We start from the raw sequence: 18,592 nt of genomic DNA, 5'->3' as shown, positions 1-18,592 counted from the left end.
AGGCAGAGCCGTGGAGGAGCCACCCCCCCACGGTGGGAGGGGGTGGTGGGGGGAGTGTGGGAATCTTAGGGGGGGGGGGGGCACCCCACAGCGCCAGGACCCCCACCCCACCCCCCCCCGCCTTACCCCACCCGCGGGACTTTGCCCTCTGCCTTGCCACCCGCAGATGACAGCACAGTCACACGTCAGTGCCACTGCTGGCAGCGGTGACACAGGAGGGACCCCACCCTGGGGTGGATCCCCACGACCCCCCCCCCCCCCCCCAAAAGAGAGGCCCAGGCACCCGCTGCACGTGGGTGGGTGTTGTATTTCTGATAATAAATAAGCTTTTTAATAACACCATGGAACAGACACCCCCACCCCCCACGAGACAGTCCATAAAACGCCTCCCCCCCTCCCCTCCAGGGTCAAGCAGCAGATGAGGGATGAGGTGGAGGGAGAAGATGAGTCCATAGATGAGCCCCACCCAGGGTTGGGGAGCAGCTGTCAAGCCCCCTCCCGTGGTCCTCCTCCAGACCCCCACCCATAGCAGCTCCATGGGGGTTACTCCCCAGGATGGGGGCTGGCAGGGGGTCAAGTACGTGACGGGAGGGCAGCAGGCACCTCCCCATCCTCCTTGGGGAGGGGGCTGCAGGGCCCTATCCGACTCCCCAACCCCACGCTGGGGCCTCAGAGGGGGGCTGGGGGCTTCGTGGTGCGTGTGGGAGGGGGGAGGCATTCGTGTGTCCCCCTTCACATGACGGAGCAGCTTTTTGCCTTTTCCTTCTTGAAGGCAGAGGAGATGAGCTCAGAGCGGCTGGGCAGGTGCAGGAGTCTCTTGGAAAGGCTGCGTGGGGGGCTCTTGGGGGGCTGCAGGGGGGCTCTGCTGAGGCAGATGCCGGACACGGTCCGGAAGATGCTGTGGACGCTCTTCTCCGAGGTGAAGGCAGAACACTCCAAGTAGCTCTCCGCTCCCAGCTGCCGGGCGGCGGCGCAGCCCTGCAACCCGACCCCGCGTCAGGACAGCGCCACCCCCACAAGCCCACCCCCCCAAGGGGAGGGGACCCTCCCGCCACCCTCCCCCCCCCACCCCGACCTGCTCGTAGGAGATGGGGGCCTGCTTCTGGTGGGACAGCTCCATGAGGGTGCTCAGGTCCGTCCGGAGATCTGTCTTGCAGCCGATGAGCAGCACCCTCGTGTTGGGGCAGTAGTCCTGGATCTCCGTCTTCCACTGCGGGGTTGGGGGGGGGGGGGGGGAAGGGAAATGGAGACGCTGTCAGTGCAAGGGGGGAACCCCAAAACTGTCCTCTCCTCACCCAGAAGGGTTCCCTCCCCCACCAGCCTTCACCTTCTTGGAGGCGCTGTCGAGGGTCTCGGGTCGGCTGATGTCGAAGCAGAGCAGGACAGCATCCGAGTCGCTGTAGCAGAGGGGTCGAACGTTGTCATAGTAGGGGGAGCCTGGGGGGGGGGGGGGGGGGGGGAAGAGGTGTCACTGCGGGGCACCCCCCTCCTCATGAGATCCAGCCCCCCCCCCCCCCCCCCGGGCAGGTGTTGTTTGCAGTGAGATCCAACCCCTTTTCTACCTGGGGTGGGGGGCATAAAGCTCTAGAGCCCCCCCCCCGCAAAACGCCACCTCTGCTCCCTGCGAGGCACTGACGTCGCCATAGCCCAGCCAGGCAGCAGGAAATAGATCCCGCGGTGTTTATGTAACAGCCACCCCCACCCCCCCCCATCCTGGGGAACCCCAACCCCCCCCCCAGCAGGAGGGGGTGTGTCGGGGCGGGGGGGGGCAGGTGGTACACAGAGAGGGGGCGTTGCCACCCCCATGGGGTCCCTGGGGAGCTGCGGCCACCAGCACCGCACTGGGGAGAGCAGGGCGGGCGGGGGGGGGGAGGCGGTGCATAGGGGTGCAGGGGGGGCAGAGGGGTGCCCCTACGGGTGCGGGGGTGGCTGGCGTGGCCCCCTCCCTCGCCGCCCCGACCCCGAAAGGCCTCGGAGGGGTTTTGCAGCCCAGACGCTCCGTGCACGGAATAGCAAAGAGGCTGCGCCAGCGCATCGCCATAGCAACGCGGGGACCGCGGGCGGCGGGGACCCCCCCTCTGACGGAGGGGGGACACTGCAGCACCAAGGCAGGGCTGCCCCGGCCCCCCCGGCCCCGCTCTCCTCTACCCCAACCCCTTCAGGGGTGCCCAGGGAAGGGCAACATCAGGATGTCACCATCACCACCCGCCCCCCTCCCCATCATTTTAAGGCAGCCCCGGCGAGGGGGGTACGGGGGCGGCGGGGGTGTCAGAATCCCGTACCCTACCTAAGGGGGTGCTCATACTAGCGTGAGGAACCCCTCTAAGAAGGGGGTCAGCCCCGTGTCCCCCCCACTTTGTGCCTGGGTGCTCTCCCCAGAGCCAGTCTCCAGGGATTCCCTAGCTGGCAGGCAGACCCCGCACTCCCGCACCCCCACCACGTCCCCCGGCCCCAGGGGCCTGCCCCCCTCAATCCTGACCCAACCACCCCCAGGTGCCCCCCACTGCGGGCACCAGCGACCCCCGCCTCCGCTGCAAGGACCCCACCGCCCCCATTGTAGCCCCCCTGCAGCACCCCCCCCCCAAATCCCAGGCCTGTCCTGTGTCTCCCCTTCCTCCCCAAGACCTCAGGCCACCTCCCCCCATCAAGCGCCCCCATCGCTCCCCACCGGGGTTAGGGCTTCTCTCTTCCCCGGTACCGCAGGGGACCCACACACACACCCCCCACCGCCCCCGGTACCGGAGGTGTCCCAGAGGCTCAGCTCCACCCGCTGCTCCTCGCTGGCCAGACACGCCGTGTAGTTCTCAAACACGGTGGGCACGTACGTCTGCAACGGCACCGAGAGCGTCAGCGCCTGGTCCCGCTGCCGGTCCCCGGTACTGCCTCTGTCCTGTTACCGGTACCCCTTTGCTCGGTCCCGACCCCGGCCTCACCTCGGGGTAGCAATCCTTAGCCAGCACCTGCAGCATGGCCGTCTTGCCGCACTGCACGTCGCCCACCAGCACCAGCTTACAGCGGGCCGGAGCGGCCGGTACCGACCTCCGTTCCCGCATGGCAGCGGCTGCGCCGAGCGCGGCCCACACCGCCTGCTGCCCGCCCGCCAGCCCTGCGCCCCGCCGCCGCAGCGCCCTTATATACCCTGCCGGCGCCGGGCCCGGCCAATCGCCGCCGCAGCTGCCAGCGCGCCGGCCAATGGCAGAGAAGCGGGGGACCGCCAGGCGCCGTTCCTTTGGGTGCAAGGCTGCTCCTCCACGCTAGGGGGCGCCTGGCTGCGAGCGGACGGAAGTAGAGCCTTGCTCCCGCCCCAGACCGGAAGTGGCGGTTGCTAGGGGACCCCACCGGTCCCCCCGACGCCGGCCGCTGAGTTCCAGGGTACCGGGAGGCCACGATCGGTACCGGGATGAGGGGAGCGGGAGGCCCAAGTTGAGAGGAGGCGGGGAGAACAACCAGAAGGGTGCGGAGGCCACGGAACCTGGGGGTACCGCAAAGCAGTGAGGTCTTGGGAGCACCTCAAGCAAAGGAGGCAGCGGTGAGCAGGGGGGAACGGCAAGGCCGCGGCTGGGACCTCGGGTATCTCCCTCTTCTTCTCACACCGTGTGCCCGGGCCCAGCCGCCATGCCGCTGAAGAAGCGCCCGGAGGCAGCAGCCCCCATGGCAGCCGAGGACGAGCTCCTGCTGCTGGAGAAACAGGCGCTGGCCGAGGAGCAAGCGGCCAAGACTAAGAGGGAGCTGCTCAGCCGGTTCCTGAAGGTGCGTGGCGGGGGAGGGGGGGGGGGGGGTTGGCAGTGGGTTTCTCCACATGCTCCCTGTCCCCCTCCCATCACTCGTACCCGCCCCCCGCAGGACAAGCTGGCCAAGGAGAGGCACAGCAGCGCCCTGAACCTCCACAAGCTGAAGGCACAGTGGCGAGCGGTGCTGCGGGAGGCCAAGCACAGGGAGCTGCAGCAGGACATCGAGATCCTCAGCCAGACCTTTGCACGGGTGATGGACGGCAAGGACACCGTCATCGAGGTGAGCAGGGGGCTTGGTGGGGTGGGGATGGTGCCAGGGCCCACCTCTGACACCCCCCCACCCCCCTGCAGTCCTTGGTCACAGACCTGGAGGAGGCAGAGGAGCAGCAGGCTCAGGCACTGCGCAGCCACCTGCACAACATCGACTGCCTGCTGCAGCTCCAGCGCTGCCGCCTGAGGTGCCTGCAGGAGGGCTATGAGGCCCAGCTGGAGGCCCTGAAGGTGGAGTTTGAGGCTGAGAGGTACAGGAGCTTGAAGGGGAGAGGGGAAGAGGGACAGCAGTGGCACCTGCTGGCCGCCCTGTCCGGGGGCTGAGCCCTCTCACAGCCCGGTCAGGGCCGCAGCAGTTTGCCTCTGGCTGCAGCTCCCTCCTGTCTGCCCCAGGACAACCATCCTGGAGCAGCACGAGAGAGAGAGCTGCTTCCTGCAGGACATGGTGCTGGCCACGGAGCAGAATTACACCAGGAACTACCAAGAGGCTGAGCAGAACTTCCAGAGTGCCCAGGCTGAGCTGAAGAACAAGGCAGGGGCAGGGGCAGGGGCCGGCCGGGAGCCTTTCAGGCCTTGTGAGCAGAGCACACAGCGAGGGTCAGGTGGTGGTGGTTGTTCACCCAGCCCCCTGTGTCTGTCCCCAGAGCCTGTTGGAGAAGCAGTACAGCCATGCACAGGTGACCAACAAGCTGGAGGCCCTCTGGGAGAAGTTCCAGGGGGCAGCACAGAGCTATGCAGAAGCCAGCGAGCACCCAAAGGTGGCTTTGAAGGCACTGAAGAAGAAGGACCAGAAGACCTCCAGGGACATCACAATGCAGACCAAGAAGCTGAAGAAGCTCCAGGTGGTGGCAGGGCACAGGGCTGGCTGTGGAAGCAGCACATCCCCAGCCCCTCTCTGCTCACATTTTGCCTGTCCCCAGGACTTGGTGACAGCCACCAAGGGCCAGCTTGCAGCTCAGCGCTTGGAGGGCGAGGAGCAGAGCCAGCAGGGGCAGGAGGAGAAGGAAAGAGTCTTCAAGAAGCTCCTGGAGCTCCAGAGCAAAATGAACCAGGCCAGGACCAAGGCCCGTGGGGACCTGGCCAGGCTCATCCTGCAGAGCAACACTGCCCTGAAGACACTTAGGAAGGTGGTGGAGAAGGTGAGGGGAGGGCGCCAGGGGGGGTGCCACTGTCCCTTCACACCCTGCCCTCACTCACACCCCTCCCCCCCAGGCCCAGCGTGTCCTGAGGCTGGCCGAGATGTGCCGCAGGCTGCAGACAGAGGAGGAGAAGGTTTTGCCCTTCTACTGCTCCTCACTGGCAGAGGCAGAGCAGCAGGATGCCCAACGAGTCCTTGAGGAGACTCCCACAGAGCCCCTGGCCCAGGTGAGGTGGCAGCAGCAGGGTTCCAAAGGCTGCCAGAGGGGAGATCTGACCCTGGCTACAGCCCAGCTGGCACGGGGGGCAGGCTGGGGACCCCTCCCCACCCTCTCTCCCTGCCTCTCTGCCAGGCCTTGCAGGACTATGTGGGGCTGGAGCTCTTCTGGCAGCGCTTCAACAAGGCCAAGCTGGAGGTGCAGGCCCTGGGCCGGGAGCAGGAGGCCCTGAGGAAGAGGAACCAGCAGCTGAGGGAGCTGCTTGGGCAGTACCTGGCAGGGATCTCGGGCAAGCAGGAGGTGCCAGGCGAGCCCAACCCCCTCCTCACCACCCAGCACATCCCCAGGGACTTGCCCCATGCTGGGAGGGACTCTGCACCAGGTCACCAGGGTGATGGACATCCCAACAGCCTCCTGAGAGGGGACAGAAGCCTGGACTGCACCCACAGCTCTGCTGGCACCAGCTGAGAATCCTCCCCTGCGGACCTGGGCACCCTACGTGGCACCTGGGGACACCCCAGACACTGGGACTGCTCAGAGGGGACAGAGAAGAGCTAAACTGTGCCCCCCTCCCCAAAATGTGCTCTGGAGTCATTCCCGGGACACAGCAAGCAGCAGAGGCTCTGACACGAGCTGGGCACTGCCCCCCAGCTCCCTCCTGCTGCTCTGTGCCCCCCACCCCCCTGCCCAGGGCTGGGCACAAAGCAGCCACAGATGCCAAGGGGAAGCTTTTATTTCTTTTTGGCTTTGTTCCTCTTCTCCTCCTTGAGCTTCTTCTTGGAGGGCTTGGGGCTGCTGGCCTTGCGGTAGAGGTGGTAGCCAATGAGCCCCAGCAGGGCTGGCACCAGCCCCAGGCACAGCAGGGGCACAGCCTCGTTCACCACCCTCTGCCAGTAGCTGGCCCGGGACAGCCCTACCAGCTCCACCTCGAAGCGCAGCACTGCGTCGCCTGGGGGGAGCACAGCCTTGAGTGGGGACCCCCCCAGAGGCCCCCCCAACACCCCCCCCGGGGCTGCACTCACCTGGGATGGTAGGGGGGGAGCCCCTCTTGCCATAGGCCAGGTGTGGGGGGATGATGGCTCTCCGCTTCTCCCTGCAGCGGTCAGAGCCTCTTGGCACCGGTGCCAAGCGGGGCCGGACCGCCCCCAGCCCACTGCCCACCCCCCCTGCTGCCAGCCTTACCCCACACACATGTCCAGCAGACTCTGCTCCAGGCCTGCAAGGAGAGGAGGAGGGGAAGGGGTAAGGCCTGGCCAGACCCTGGTGGCACCCCCCCGGTGCCCCCCAGCCCCTCACTCACCGGGGATGACCTGGCGCTTGCCCAGCTCCACCTGGAGGGGGTCCCTGCTCAGAGAGCTGTCGATGACTCTGCCATCCTCCAGGCTGCCCTGGGGGGGCACAGGCAGTGCTCACCCACAGCCATGGCACCCCTTCTGCCCCAGGGCTGTCCCCCCCGTGGCCCCACTGCCACCCTGCTGCTGATCCCGGTGCCAGGCTGCTAAACCTAGTGCCACCCCGAGGGCACCCCCACTGCCAGTGCCAGGCTCCTAGTGCCACCCCGAGGGCACCCCCACTGCCAGTGCCAGACTCCTAGTGCCACCCCGAGGGCACCCCCACTCCCAGGCTCCTGAGGGCACCCCCACTGCCAGTGCCAGACTCCTAAGTGCCACCCTGAGGGCACCCCCACTCCTGGTGCCAGGGTCATCCTAGGGTACTCTCCATGCTGGTCCCAGTGCCAGCCCATGTCTATGCTGGGGCTGCCTCCATGCCAGTCCTTGTGCCATCCCTGTGACAATCCAGGTGCCACCCAGGGCCTTTCCTGGAGGTGCCACCATGCCCATCCCAGTGCCATCCCTATGCCCACTCCAGTGCTGTCCCTGTGCCTGTCCCAGCGCCGTCCCAGCGTCGGTCTGGTGCCACCTCCATGCCCACCCCGATGCCGGCCGAGGGTCAGCCCTGTGCCACCCTAGTACCACCCTTGTGCCCACCCCGGTGCCAGCCCCGGGCCTCCCCGGCCGTGCCCGGGCTGCCCCCGCCCGCCGCGCCCGGGCCGCGGTTGGGAGCTCAGTGCTGACGTGTTCCTGCCGCCGCCCCCCCGCACCGTGTAGTGGATGTGCACCGTGTCCCCCGGCGCCGACAGCTCCGTGCAGCCCTCGGGGGGAGCCACCTGCAACGGGAGGTCACCGGGAGACCGGGACGGGACCCCCCCCCCGCCCCCCCCAGCCTCAGGGTCCCTGCACGCCCCCGGCGCTCGCAGCTCCCAGGAGCGCTGCCTGAGCTCCGGACACCCCCAAGTTCCTCCCGGTGCCTCCCTCCGCCTCCCGGTGCTCCCTCTCCGCTGCTCGGTCCTCCCCGTAGTCCGCCTCTGCAGCCCGGTCCTCCCGGTGCCCCGGGACCCCCTCCCCCCAAGGCTGGGCTTCCCGGTGCCCTCCCGCACCACCCACCCGGACAACAACGTCCCGCCGGTGCTCTGCTCCCCCGCCGCCTCGCCGGTGTCCCTCCCTTCGGCCCCAGCCCCCCGCCCAAGGGGGCCAACGGAGGCCCCCGATGCCCGGTGCTCGCCGCGCGGTCCCGGTTCCCCCCCGTTCCCCCCGGGGCTCACGAGCGTCTCCAGCCGCAGGGCCCGGGCTCCGCTTTCGGTTTCGCTCTCGGCGGCGGCGGCGGCGGGCAGCGGCGGCAGCAGCAGCGCCAGGAAGAGCAGCGCGACGGGGGACGGCATGGCCGGGCTGGCGACGGCGGCGGCGGAGGTACCGGGACCGCCCCGCCCGCCCCAGCCCGGCCCCCGGGCCCCGCCCCTCCGGCCCCGCCCCCGCCAGCACCGGGACGGGTCCCCGGGACACCGCACGCCGTCGGGGCGGCCGGAGCCTCCGTCCGTCCGCCCCAGTGGTCTCAGGCTGAGACGGCCGCCCCTGCCCACCCCGGACGGGGGGGTTCGGAGAGGGGCTAGGGGGGAAGGGTCGCGACGAGAGCCCCAGCTGGGTGCTGCGCCTCTTGTACCGGCACCGGCAGGATCCGGTGCCGGCAGGAGGCAGCAAATGCTGGCGCAAACGGCACCCAGCGGCACCCAGCACCCAGCGGGGGCAGAGCATCCCTTCCCCGGGCACCCCAGCACGGACCCCCCCCCCCGGACCCCCCTGCCGCGCAGGACGAGGGCAACCCAGACCCTCCCCAGCTGGGGGCAGAGGGTGCCCGGGGCTGGGCTGCAGCTCCACCCCAGGGCCCCCCACGTCCCTGTTCCTGGGGGGGCACCGGAGGCCCCATGGCAGAAGGAGGAGCGCGGGGCCGGGGAGCAGCCCCAGCTCGGGAGGGAGGAGGGGGCCACGGCGGCAACGGCGTTAGCGCCGGTAGTGGTGGCGGCTCCGGTGGTGGCGGCGGTGGTGGCCCGGTCGGCGACAGTGCCGGCGCAGGCCCCGGTGCGGCTCCTGGACGACGGCATCGGCACGCCGGCCCCACCGGCGCACCCACATACCAGCCCCGGTTGCCGAGGGGTGGGGGATGCCGGTGCCGGGCTGGCGGCCGGGGGGGGCTAATGGGATTAGGGCCAGCAGGTCAGCGCCGGGCTGGCCCCTGCCAGACAAAGCCACGTCCTGGGACCAGCCCTCAGCCCACTGGGGAGCCCTGGTTACCCCCAGCCCGGTGTCCCCCCCCCCCCGCCAGGAGGAGCTCAGCATCCATCCAGCACCGCATCAGGGCTCAGCATCACCAGCACAGGGCAGCAGCCTTGGGGGGGGCAACAACCACCCAGCTGCACCCCAGGCTCGGTGTCACCATGACAGGAGGGGGCTCATGGAGGCAAACAGCCCCCAGCCCCCCCAAATCCAACCCAGAGGGGGACACAGGGACCGGGCTGGACCCCTGGAAGGGAGGGAGGTTGACACCGGGTGGGGGGGGGGGCGTGGAAACTGAGCCCCACTTGCGCCCACCCCAGCCCTGGCACCGTCCCCACAGCCTGGCGCTGGGATTAGCACTAATGGGATTTACCATTTCATCCAATATTCCCCTGAAGATGAGCCTGGGAAGTGGGGGGTGTGGTGTGTGTGTGTGCCCCCCCTCACCCACCCACCAACTCCCCCTCCCCTCCCCTCCCCTCCTCACCCTCACTAAGCTCTTTCTAATTAAACCCAGCCCGGGGCTGTCCATCACCGTCCCGCCCGCAGGACCCCCACGCTAGGCTGGGGGGGGGGGGGGGGGGCTGTGAGGCTGCAGAAGAAAAGCTGTGGGGGCAGTGCTACATAAAACAAGTTTAATATCCAAGGGGGGGGGGGGGAGGGATGTCTGGAGGGGGGGGGGGGGGAGGGGGTCACCCACCTTCTGAGGCGTGGGGAGAGGGGAGGGGGCGAGGACACAGGTCCCCAGACAGGGCAGAGCCGCAGCAACACTTCACACCAAGCACAGACCAGGGAGGGGGGGGAGGAGGGGGGGGGGTATAAATACGGTGCCAAGGTGGGGGGGGGGCAGAGGTGGGGGGTACAGTACAGGGCCATCTGTCCGTCCGTCCGTGAGGGGCAGGGACATACAATCACTATGCTGGCATCGGGTCAGGGTGCAGGCAGCCAGGGTTGGGAGGAGGCACAGCTTGGGGGGGGGGGGGGGGGTGAGGGGGGGGGGGGGGGGGGGGGGGGGGGGGGGACGGACAGGGACCGTGGGGGGCTCCCAGCAGCCCTGTGCCTCCCCCCCAGAGGAGCTGCGCTGCGGGGAGGAGACCTGCCTCAAAGTGACTTTAGGGGGGGCGAGGGTCAGGGACATGTGGGACCCCCTTGGGGGGAAGAGGGGGAGGCCCACGGGGCTGGGAATGGGGGGGAGGGAGGGGGCTGGGGCTGGGGGGGGAGGGTGTATGGTCCCAAATGCCCCCCCCCGAGGCGCTGCTGCTGCCCCCACGTTTGGTCCAGAGGAAGGCATCGAGGGGGCGCAGGGACATGCAAGGGGATCGGGGCGGGGGGGGGCCCTGGCACGGCCCTGGCAAGGTGGCCTCCCCCTTCCCCCCAGCCCCCTCCTCCCCCCACTCCAGCCCTCAGCCACCTCCCCTGGCAGGGCTCTGCCCGCCCCCCCCCCCCCCCCCCCCCCCCCCCCGGGTGGGTCAGCTGGAGCCAACACTTCCACGCACGCACACAGGAGACCCTGAGGGGGAACCCAGGGGACCCCCAAAGAGAAAAGGCGAAGAGGAAACCCCACAGCAACCGGTGCCAGAAGAAAGCCAAAGAGACCCCAACCGGGGCGGGGAGGGGGCCTGGGGGGAAGGCGGGGTGGGGGGCAGGGGGCAGGGCCAGGGCTGTGCCAGCTCACTTCTTGTTCTTGAGCTGGTTGGCGAGCCAGTCGAGGCCCTCGTAGAGCCCATCCCCGCTGGTGGCACAGGTGGCCTGGATGTACCAATTGCGGTGGCGCAGGGAGTGCAGCCCCAGCTTGTCTGTGATCTCCGCGGCGTTCATGGCGTTGGGCAGGTCCTGGCGGGGGGCAGAGAGCAAAGGGGGTCATGCCCCCGCCCCCCCCCGGCACCCACGGAGGGCTGGCACCCCGCCGCGGCACGCCGGGCCGGCGGGGAAGGGGAGGCTGATGGCAGCCGTGGGGTTGGGCACCCTGCTGGCACCACTGAGAGGAGCAGAGGGCTGCCAGGGGGATGAGAGACACCAGCCCTGCACCGTGGGGATGGGCACCCTCCTGGCACCACTGAGAGGAGCAGAGGGCTGCCAGGGGTTGAGAGACACCAGCCCTGACCCCGTGGGGATGGGCACCCTCCTGGCACCACTGAGAGGAACAGAGGGCTGCCAGGGGGATGAGAGACACCAGCCCTGACCCCTTGGGGATGGGCACCCTCCTGGCACCACTGAGAGGAGCAGAGGGCTGCCAGGGGGATGAGAGACACCAGCCCTGCACCGTGGGCATGGGCACCCTCCTGGCACCACTGAGAGGAGCAGAGGGCTGCCAGGGGGTTGAGAGACACCAGCCCTGCACCGTGGGGATGGGCACCCTGCTGGCACCACTGAGAGGAGCAGAGGGCTGCCAGGGGGATGAGAGACACCAGCCCTGCACCGTGGGGATGGGCACCCTCCTGGCACCACTGAGAGGAGCAGAGGGCTGCCAGGGGGGATGAGAGACACCAGCCCTGCACCATGGGGATGGGCACCCTCCTGGCACCACAGAGAGGAGCAGAGGGCTGCCAGGGGGATGAGAGACACCAGCCCTGCACCATGGGGATGGGCACCCTCCTGGCACCACTGAGAGGAGCAGAGGGCTGCCAGGGGGATGAGAGACACCAGCCCTGCACCATGGGGATGGGCACCCTCCTGGCACCACTGAGAGGAGCAGAGGGCTGCCAGGGGTTGAGAGACACCAGCCCTGCACCATGGGGATGGGCACCCTCCTGGCACCACTGAGAGGAGCAGAGGGCTGCCAGGGGGATGAGAGACACCAGCCCTGCACCGTGGGGATGGGCACGGTCCTGCCACCCCGGGGATGGGCATCCTCCATCACAGGCACCCAGACACCCACCTCAAGGCCCTGGGCACGTGCCCCAGGTGCCCCCTGACCCACCTGCTTGTTGGCAAAGACGAGGAGGACGGCGTCCCTCAGCTCATCCTCTGCCAGCATCCTCATCAGCTCCTCCCGGGCCTCGTTCACCCGCTCCCGGTCGTTGCTGTCCACCACGAAGATCAGCCCTGGGCACAGCGAGTGGGCAGCGAGTGGGCACCACTGGCTCCCCTCCCCCTGCTGCCCACTTCACCCCCGCTGTGCCCCCAGGGGCTGGGGGTGCTGGGGGGGGGGGATACCTACCCTGGGTGTTTTGGAAGTAATGCCTCCAGAGGGGTCTGATCTTGTCCTGCCCACCCACGTCCCACACGGTGAAGCTGATGTTCTTGTACTCCACTGTCTCCACGTTGAACCCTGCAGGGAGCAGAGGATGTTAGGGGCTTGGAAGGGACCCCTGAAGGTCATCCAGGCCAACCCCTCCCCACCCCCACCCCCACCTCCCCACACCCCCCCCCCGCCAGGGCAGGACCACAGAATCCAGCACAGCTCCCACAGGAGCACATCCAGATGGGGCTTGAAAGCCTCCAGAGCAGGGACGGCGGCGGGGAAGGGGAAACCGAGGCACGTGGGGGGCAGCAGTGCCTTGCCAAAGAGCCTCGGTGGGGAAAGGTCCCTCCCTACCCCCCACCCCCACCCCCATCCCCCCGCCCCGGCCTCCACCGCCCGTGGGCGGCCCCCTCCCGGCGCCTGCACACCTATGGTGGGGATGGTGGTGACGATCTCCCCCAGCTTCAGCTTGTAGAGGATGGTTGTCTTGCCGGCGGCATCCAGCCCCACCATCAGGATCCTCATCTCCTTCTTGCCGATGAGGCTCTTCAGCAGGTTCCCGAAGATGTTGCCCATGGTGACGGCGGCGCTGGCTCCGTCCGCAGGCGAGGCCGGATCCTGCGGGGGCAGGGGGCAGGTGCTGGGCGGGGGAAGGGGCCCTGAGAACCTGGGGGGAGGGGGGGGGAGCCGCGGGGATTCCCTGTAAGCCGGGGGGGGGGAGGGAGGGGGGCGGGAACTGATCACAATGTCCTCCCGGGGGGACCCGGGGGGGCCGTGCATCCCGTGGAGTGGGGCTGTGCTGGGGGGGGGGGGTGTGCCCCCCACTCGCTTTGCACCCTACAAGCGCCGGCTCTGCGCCCGAGGGAAACTGAGGCACGGATCCCAGCCCACCCCGGGGGGCGCACAGCCCGCCCACCCCACCCCCCACCCCCCGCCTCAGGGCCTCGACAATCCCCCCCCTGCGCCCCCTAGCCGGTGCTTGTGTGGCCCCCTCCCCGGTCCTGCAGCCTCCCCGGCGGCCGTTCCCCACGGCACCACAGCTCGCCCCTCCCGCCCGTGGGCTGCCGCCCGCCCCCGGCCCCCCCCATCTCTGCCCCTCGGCGCGACGCCCCCCGAATTTCCTGCCCCCTCAGCCCGCAGCATCACCCCCTCCTCCGCCCCCCGCTCTCGCTGTGCCCTTCCAACGCAGAGCCCCCTCCCCCGGCACTGCAGCGCACCCCCAGATCACGGCCACCCCCCACCCCCCCCCGCGCCGCATCGCCCCTCGCCCCCGCCCGCCGCACCGCCCCACGGGCGCTGCCCGCCCCCCCGGGCCCCTCCCGCTACACCTCACCGTCCCCTTCCCCTCCGCTGCGCTGCCCCCCGCAAGGCTCAACGCTTCCCCCCCTCGCCGGTGCTCAGCACCCCCGATGCACCCACCGGGCACCCCCAAACCCGCCGCACACCCCCTCCCCACCCCGATGCGGTGCCCCCAGCCGCAGCGCCCCAGGCCGATGCTCAGCGCCCCGATGCCCACCCCCCGCCCGCTGCGGACACCCCCCCGCCCCCCCCCCGCACCTGGTACCGGTGCCGGTGGCGCCCCCCGCCCGCAGCTGACTCTGCACCGCTCCCGCCGCCGGAAGCGGAGGCCCCGATCACGCCGCTCTCGCGAGAGCTCCCGGTGTGTGTGTCCCCCCCCCGCCGGCTCCGCGCTTCCCCCGCCCCCCCCCCTCCCGCGCCGTTTCCCGCCCCCCCCCCCCCCCCCCGCAAACCCCGCACCGGGCCCGGGGGCGCTGGCGGGGACTGGGGGCGCCGAGCTCGCGAGAGCGGAGAGCCGTACCCACGGCAGCGGCTGCAGCAGTGCCGGGGGGGCTGCACCCGGAGGGGGGGGGGGAGGTTAAGGGGGGGGTCCCGGTACCCCCCTCACCAGGTAGAACGCCGTCCGGGGGTGGCTATGGCGGGCGGGAGGGGGGGGGTATGTCACTTGTTCTTCCCCGGTGGGGCGGGGACCCCAATAACCGCATAGGGGTCCCGAGGATGACCCTCCCCCGCAGAGGGGCCGAGCTGGAGCCCCCCGCCCTGGCCCAGTACGGTACCGGCGGTACCGAGCCCGTCCCGCTGGTCACGGGCCGGGCAGGGGCTGTCAGGGGGCGTGGGGCAACCCAGGCTCCCGAACCTCCCCGGCTGTCCCGGTCTCCGTCCGTTCATCCCGGCTCGGTGCGGCGGGACGGGACGTCCCCCTCTGCCCGGGGCAGGTAAGGGCGGCTGCTTCCGGGGGCACCGGCAGCACCGGGGGCACCAGCAGCACCGGTCACCCCGACGGCTGCGGCAGCCTCCCCACGCTGCAGAGCTCCAGCGGACACCCCGGGACCGGGGAGAGGGTCCCGAACGTCGCCTGCGCCTCTTCCCGGGGCACCAGAGGGGATATGGGGGGAAGCGGCGACGCCGGGGTGGGGGGTGGGGGGTCTGACGAGGCAGCGGAAGGGGTGGGGGAGCGGGCAGTGGGTCCGAGGGGGAACGGGGACACCCGGGAGGGTCCCGGAATGAGAACCGGGAGGGGGGTCGCGTTTGGGCTCCGCCGCTGGTGGCATATCCCCGGGCAGGGCCCTCCCGGCCGCACCCCGGGGCCTCCCCGCGGCCGCTGACCTCAGCCCCGGGAGCCCCGACGGGGCGGCGGCCCGAGGGCGCGGACACCGCTTGGCCCGGCCGAGAACCGGGGCGTGGAGGGGCGAGGGGGCGGGAGCTGTCGTCCTGGAGTAGTCTCCGGGGCGGCCCGGGGCACCTCCCGACTGGGGGATTTTGGGGGCCGGGGGCAGGCGAGGGGCCGGTGCGAGGCGCCCCCCACACACACACCGCCGCTGCCGCCGGTCTTTTGTCCGTCCTTGAATTGAAACCGTGAGCGGCGTCCCCGGGCCGTGACGGGGAGCGGGGCTAATCCGGCCCCGCATGACTAGTCCGGGGAAACCGAGGCGGGGGGATTACACCCCCCCAAAACCCCGCCACAACGTGTGCTCAGCTCGCCCCGCACCAGGGACTTCACACCCCAGCTCCGGGTGGGGGGACGGCAGCGACAGACCCTCGTCCCCACCGAGACGTGGGTCAGCACCGGCTCTGCCTTGGGCACCCCCTGCCCTCTCCCCCCCCGTCCTCTGCCCCTCCGCCACTCGGGACCGGCCCTGAGCAGGTGCCCAGGGGCAGGGGGGATGTGCGGGACCGTGTTGCTCGCACCCATGGGCACGTTCGCGGGGGGCCCGGGGTGCTGGGCCGGTGGTCGAGCCTTATCCTCAGCCATCCTGGCCCGCGAGAGGATGCGGCCACCCGGTCGCACCGGGCACGGACGTGTACAGGCGGCGGCCTGGACGAAAGGGGTCCGGGGACTCTGGACTGGCACCGGCGTGTGCCACGCACAGCCCCGACTGTCCCGCGTCCTGGGGGGCTTCGCGTCCCGTGCCCCCCATAACTAAACCCGAGGGTCCCGGGACGGCATCCCCGGGCTGTCCTGGGAGTGTCCTCTCCGGGCGGGCTGTCCCGGGACTCTGCCACTCCCGTGCGTCCGGGGCTACCCGGGATATCCCGTCATTCCACTCCCCCGTGCGCCCCGGGCTGTCCCGGGAGATCCCGGGCTATCCTCGTCCCCCGCTCTCCGCCGTACGCCCGGAACTGTCCCAGGCCGTCCCGGGTTATTCCGGGATTTTCTCCTCCTTACGCCAGGAGCTGTCCCGGGCCGCGCCGGGCTGCCGGTGCCGGTACCGGCAAAGCGTGTGCGCGGGGCAGTGGGGGAGGGCGAGGGGCGGCAGCCGGGTGATCCCCCCCTCCCGGTCTGGGCACGGGGCCGGGGCGCAGCCACCCGCCGGGCTAATCCGGGCCGTGACGGACAGGCCCGGCGCCGCCGATCCCGCCGCCCCATAAGAGGTGCCGCGGCTCCGCCGCTCCCCATTGTTAGGGCGAGGGCGCGGGGAGGCCCCGCTCGGCGGGACCGGCCCATGGGGACCCTCTGCGCCGCCCCTATAAGAGGGAAGGGACTGGAAGATGCTGCCGGGTGCTGAGCGCTGCGCACCCGCCGCACCGAGTCCAGACGAGTCATCTCCCCGGGGAGTCACCGAGTACCGGCACCGGGCACAGAGCACCGGCAACAGTCAGCAAGTACCGGTACCGAGCACCGTGCACGGACTGGGGAACATCGGCGTCGGGTATCACGCAGAGACTGCAGAGCACCGGGCACCAGGGACCAGATACGGGCAGTCGAGCAGCGGCACCGGGCACCAAGCACCGAGTATCGTGCAGGGACAGCCGGGCACCGGGCACTGGGCACTGCTCACAGACCGCCCGACGCCGCGCTCCTGGAACCGGACGGAGAGCACCGGGCGCCGCGCTCCCGACACTGCTACCCAAAGCACCGGCTGCAGCCCGGTGCCGTTGCCGGTGCCAGCCCGGCCGGCCGGCCGGCGCTCCTCGCGTCCCCCCTTCACCAGAGCCGCCCGCGCCCCGCGCGTCCGGAAACACGCGTGGATGTAGCGGCCGGGCCGGGGGCTCCGCGGCACCATAAATACCGGGCGGGCGCTCGCCCGCGCACTCAGCCGGGGCCGGCGGGGCCGGAGCCATGCGAGCGGCCGCGCTGGGGCTGGCGCTGCGGGCGCTCTGGGCTCTGGCCCTCTCCTCCCTCTCGAACACTCTGGCGGTCAACAACAGCGGCCGGTGGTGGTGAGTCCGCCGGTACCGGCACCGGGGTAGGGCTGTGGGGAGTTGGGGCTGACAGCAGGAGAGCAGCAGCGGCCCCGTAGCCGGCTGTGGGGTGTGCAGGTGCGACCCCCGCCCCGGGTGGGATGATGCTGAGGTGGGGGAGAGGAGGAGAAGCGAGGCCCCAGTGCGCCAGGAGGGGGTTTGAGTTGGGGATGCTGGGGACCCCTCGGTGGTGACCGCGGGCACCGTCTGTGCCGCAGGGGCATCATCAACGTGGCCTCCTCCACCAACCTGCTGACCGACTCCAAGAACGTGCAGCTGGTGCTGGACCCCAGCCTGCAGCTGCTGAGCCGCAAGCAGCGCAAACTGATCCGGCAGAACCCTGGCATCCTGCACAGTGTCAGCTCCGGCCTCCAGACGGCCATCAAGGAGTGCAAGTGGCAGTTCCGCAACCGCCGCTGGAACTGTCCAACCTCCCAGGGCCCCAACATCTTCGGCAAGATCGTCAACCGGGGTGAGCCCACCGCGGGAGGCGGTCGCAGGGGCTGCCCTAGATCCCCTCCGTTGCGCCCCTGCGCTGGGATGCTTGGCGGAGCAACCCCCTCTGGTTCATCCCTGGGCATCACCGGACCCTCAGCCCATCCCCAGCCCGTTATGGCTGCAGGTTGGGGTGGGGGGATGCCGGTGGGCGCCCCCTCCCCAACCCTGGCAGCACCCTGAGGCCCCACTCCCCTCTGCAGGCTGCCGGGAGACAGCTTTCATCTTCGCCATCACCAGCGCCGGTGTGACGCACTCGGTGGCCCGGTCCTGCTCGGAGGGTTCCATCGAGTCCTGCACCTGTGACTATCGGCGCCGCGGTCCCGGGGGGCCCGACTGGCACTGGGGGGGCTGCAGTGACAACATCGACTTCGGGCGGCTCTTTGGGAGGGAGTTTGTGGACTCCAGCGAGAAGGGTCGAGACCTGCGCTTCCTCATGAACCTGCACAACAACGAGGCCGGGCGCATGGTGAGGGCACAGCGGGCAGCAACGGAGGAGGGGGCGAGGTGGGGAGGTGGCAGGGAAGGGCATGGCCGCTGAGCCCCCTCAGCCTGTGCCCATGCATGGATAGGGACCCATCAGGAGGCGTTTCCCACCTGGCTGTAGGTGGGATGAGCCCGATGCTGTGCCGCAGGGAAATGAGCCTGAAGGAGCACGGGGGTCCCTCGGGGCGGGGGGGGGGGGGTGTCGGTCCCAAGCTGCTCACGTTTCCCGCCCGTCCCTAATCTATTTCCTCCCCAGACGGTGTTCTCGGAGATGCGGCAGGAGTGCAAGTGCCACGGCATGTCAGGCTCCTGCACCGTCCGCACCTGCTGGATGCGGCTGCCGACCTTCCGCGCCGTCGGGGACGTGCTGAAGGACCGCTTCGACGGCGCCTCCCGCGTCATCTACGGCAACAAGGGCAGCAACCGGGCGTCGAGGGTGGAGCTGCACCACCTGGAGCCCGAGAACCCGGCCCACAAACCCCCTTCCCCCCACGACCTCGTCTACTTCGAGAAGTCCCCCAACTTCTGCACCTACAGCGGGAAGATGGGGACGGCCGGGACCGCCGGGCGCTTCTGCAACAGCTCCTCGCCGGGGCTGGACGGCTGCGAGCTGCTGTGCTGCGGCCGCGGCTACCGCACCCGGACCCAGCGGGTCACCGAGCGCTGCAACTGCACCTTCCACTGGTGCTGCCACGTCAGCTGCCTCAACTGCACCAACACGCAGGTGCTGCACGAGTGCCTGTGAGACCCCCACCTCCGCCC

At 70.3% G+C, this 18,592-nt stretch overlaps 6 protein-coding genes across 7 annotated transcripts; 3 read left to right on the top strand and 3 right to left on the bottom strand.

The window, feature by feature from the left end:
• Positions 1-395: 395 nt before the first annotated feature.
• On the bottom strand, positions 396-3,093 carry RND1 (Rho family GTPase 1). The gene is made up of 5 exons (XM_054177448.1): positions 2,934-3,093; positions 2,740-2,827; positions 1,328-1,437; positions 1,076-1,210; positions 396-978 (listed from the first exon to the last, which is right to left on the bottom strand). Exons 1-5 carry the CDS (start codon positions 3,051-3,053, stop codon positions 733-735), a joined length of 699 nt encoding a protein of 232 aa, XP_054033423.1. The 5' UTR covers positions 3,054-3,093; the 3' UTR covers positions 396-732.
• A 453-nt stretch (positions 3,094-3,546) lies between these two features.
• Positions 3,547-5,824, top strand: CCDC65 (coiled-coil domain containing 65). The gene is made up of 8 exons (XM_054177334.1): positions 3,547-3,750; positions 3,844-4,011; positions 4,083-4,252; positions 4,395-4,533; positions 4,646-4,843; positions 4,922-5,140; positions 5,214-5,366; positions 5,492-5,824. Exons 1-8 carry the CDS (start codon positions 3,616-3,618, stop codon positions 5,822-5,824), a joined length of 1,515 nt encoding a protein of 504 aa, XP_054033309.1. The 5' UTR covers positions 3,547-3,615.
• A 256-nt stretch (positions 5,825-6,080) lies between these two features.
• FKBP11 (FKBP prolyl isomerase 11) lies at positions 6,081-8,075 on the bottom strand. Its single transcript, XM_054177450.1, has 6 exons — positions 7,959-8,075; positions 7,458-7,523; positions 6,657-6,744; positions 6,539-6,572; positions 6,379-6,449; positions 6,081-6,305 (listed from the first exon to the last, which is right to left on the bottom strand). The coding sequence occupies exons 1-6, from the start codon at positions 8,073-8,075 to the stop codon at positions 6,088-6,090; spliced, it is 594 nt and encodes a 197-aa protein (XP_054033425.1). The 3' UTR covers positions 6,081-6,087.
• A 2,517-nt stretch (positions 8,076-10,592) lies between these two features.
• Positions 10,593-13,803, bottom strand: ARF3 (ADP ribosylation factor 3). 2 transcript variants are annotated; one of them, XM_054177455.1, is made up of 5 exons: positions 13,706-13,803; positions 12,577-12,766; positions 12,125-12,235; positions 11,885-12,009; positions 10,593-10,797 (listed from the first exon to the last, which is right to left on the bottom strand). In XM_054177455.1, exons 2-5 carry the CDS (start codon positions 12,722-12,724, stop codon positions 10,636-10,638), a joined length of 546 nt encoding a protein of 181 aa, XP_054033430.1. In that variant the 5' UTR covers positions 12,725-12,766; positions 13,706-13,803; the 3' UTR covers positions 10,593-10,635. The 2 variants fall into 2 exon arrangements, with proteins under 2 accessions (XP_054033430.1, XP_054033428.1); XM_054177453.1 differs by having other exon boundaries at positions 12,577-12,788; positions 13,706-13,783.
• LOC128899102 (basic proline-rich protein-like) lies at positions 12,894-14,772 on the top strand. Its single transcript, XM_054177332.1, has 2 exons — positions 12,894-13,808; positions 14,182-14,772. The coding sequence occupies exons 1-2, from the start codon at positions 12,894-12,896 to the stop codon at positions 14,770-14,772; spliced, it is 1,506 nt and encodes a 501-aa protein (XP_054033307.1).
• Positions 14,773-16,727: 1,955 nt separating this feature from the next.
• Positions 16,728-18,592, top strand: WNT1 (Wnt family member 1). Its single transcript, XM_054177417.1, has 4 exons — positions 16,728-16,828; positions 17,068-17,321; positions 17,548-17,813; positions 18,087-18,592. Exons 1-4 carry the CDS (start codon positions 16,728-16,730, stop codon positions 18,573-18,575), a joined length of 1,110 nt encoding a protein of 369 aa, XP_054033392.1. The 3' UTR covers positions 18,576-18,592.

Source organism: Dryobates pubescens, chromosome 40, assembly GCF_014839835.1.
Source record: "Dryobates pubescens isolate bDryPub1 chromosome 40, bDryPub1.pri, whole genome shotgun sequence".
Classification (NCBI taxonomy): domain Eukaryota; kingdom Metazoa; phylum Chordata; class Aves; order Piciformes; family Picidae; genus Dryobates; species Dryobates pubescens.
Note: the sequence above shows the minus strand (reverse complement) of the source record. Positions and strands in the feature narration are given on the sequence as shown.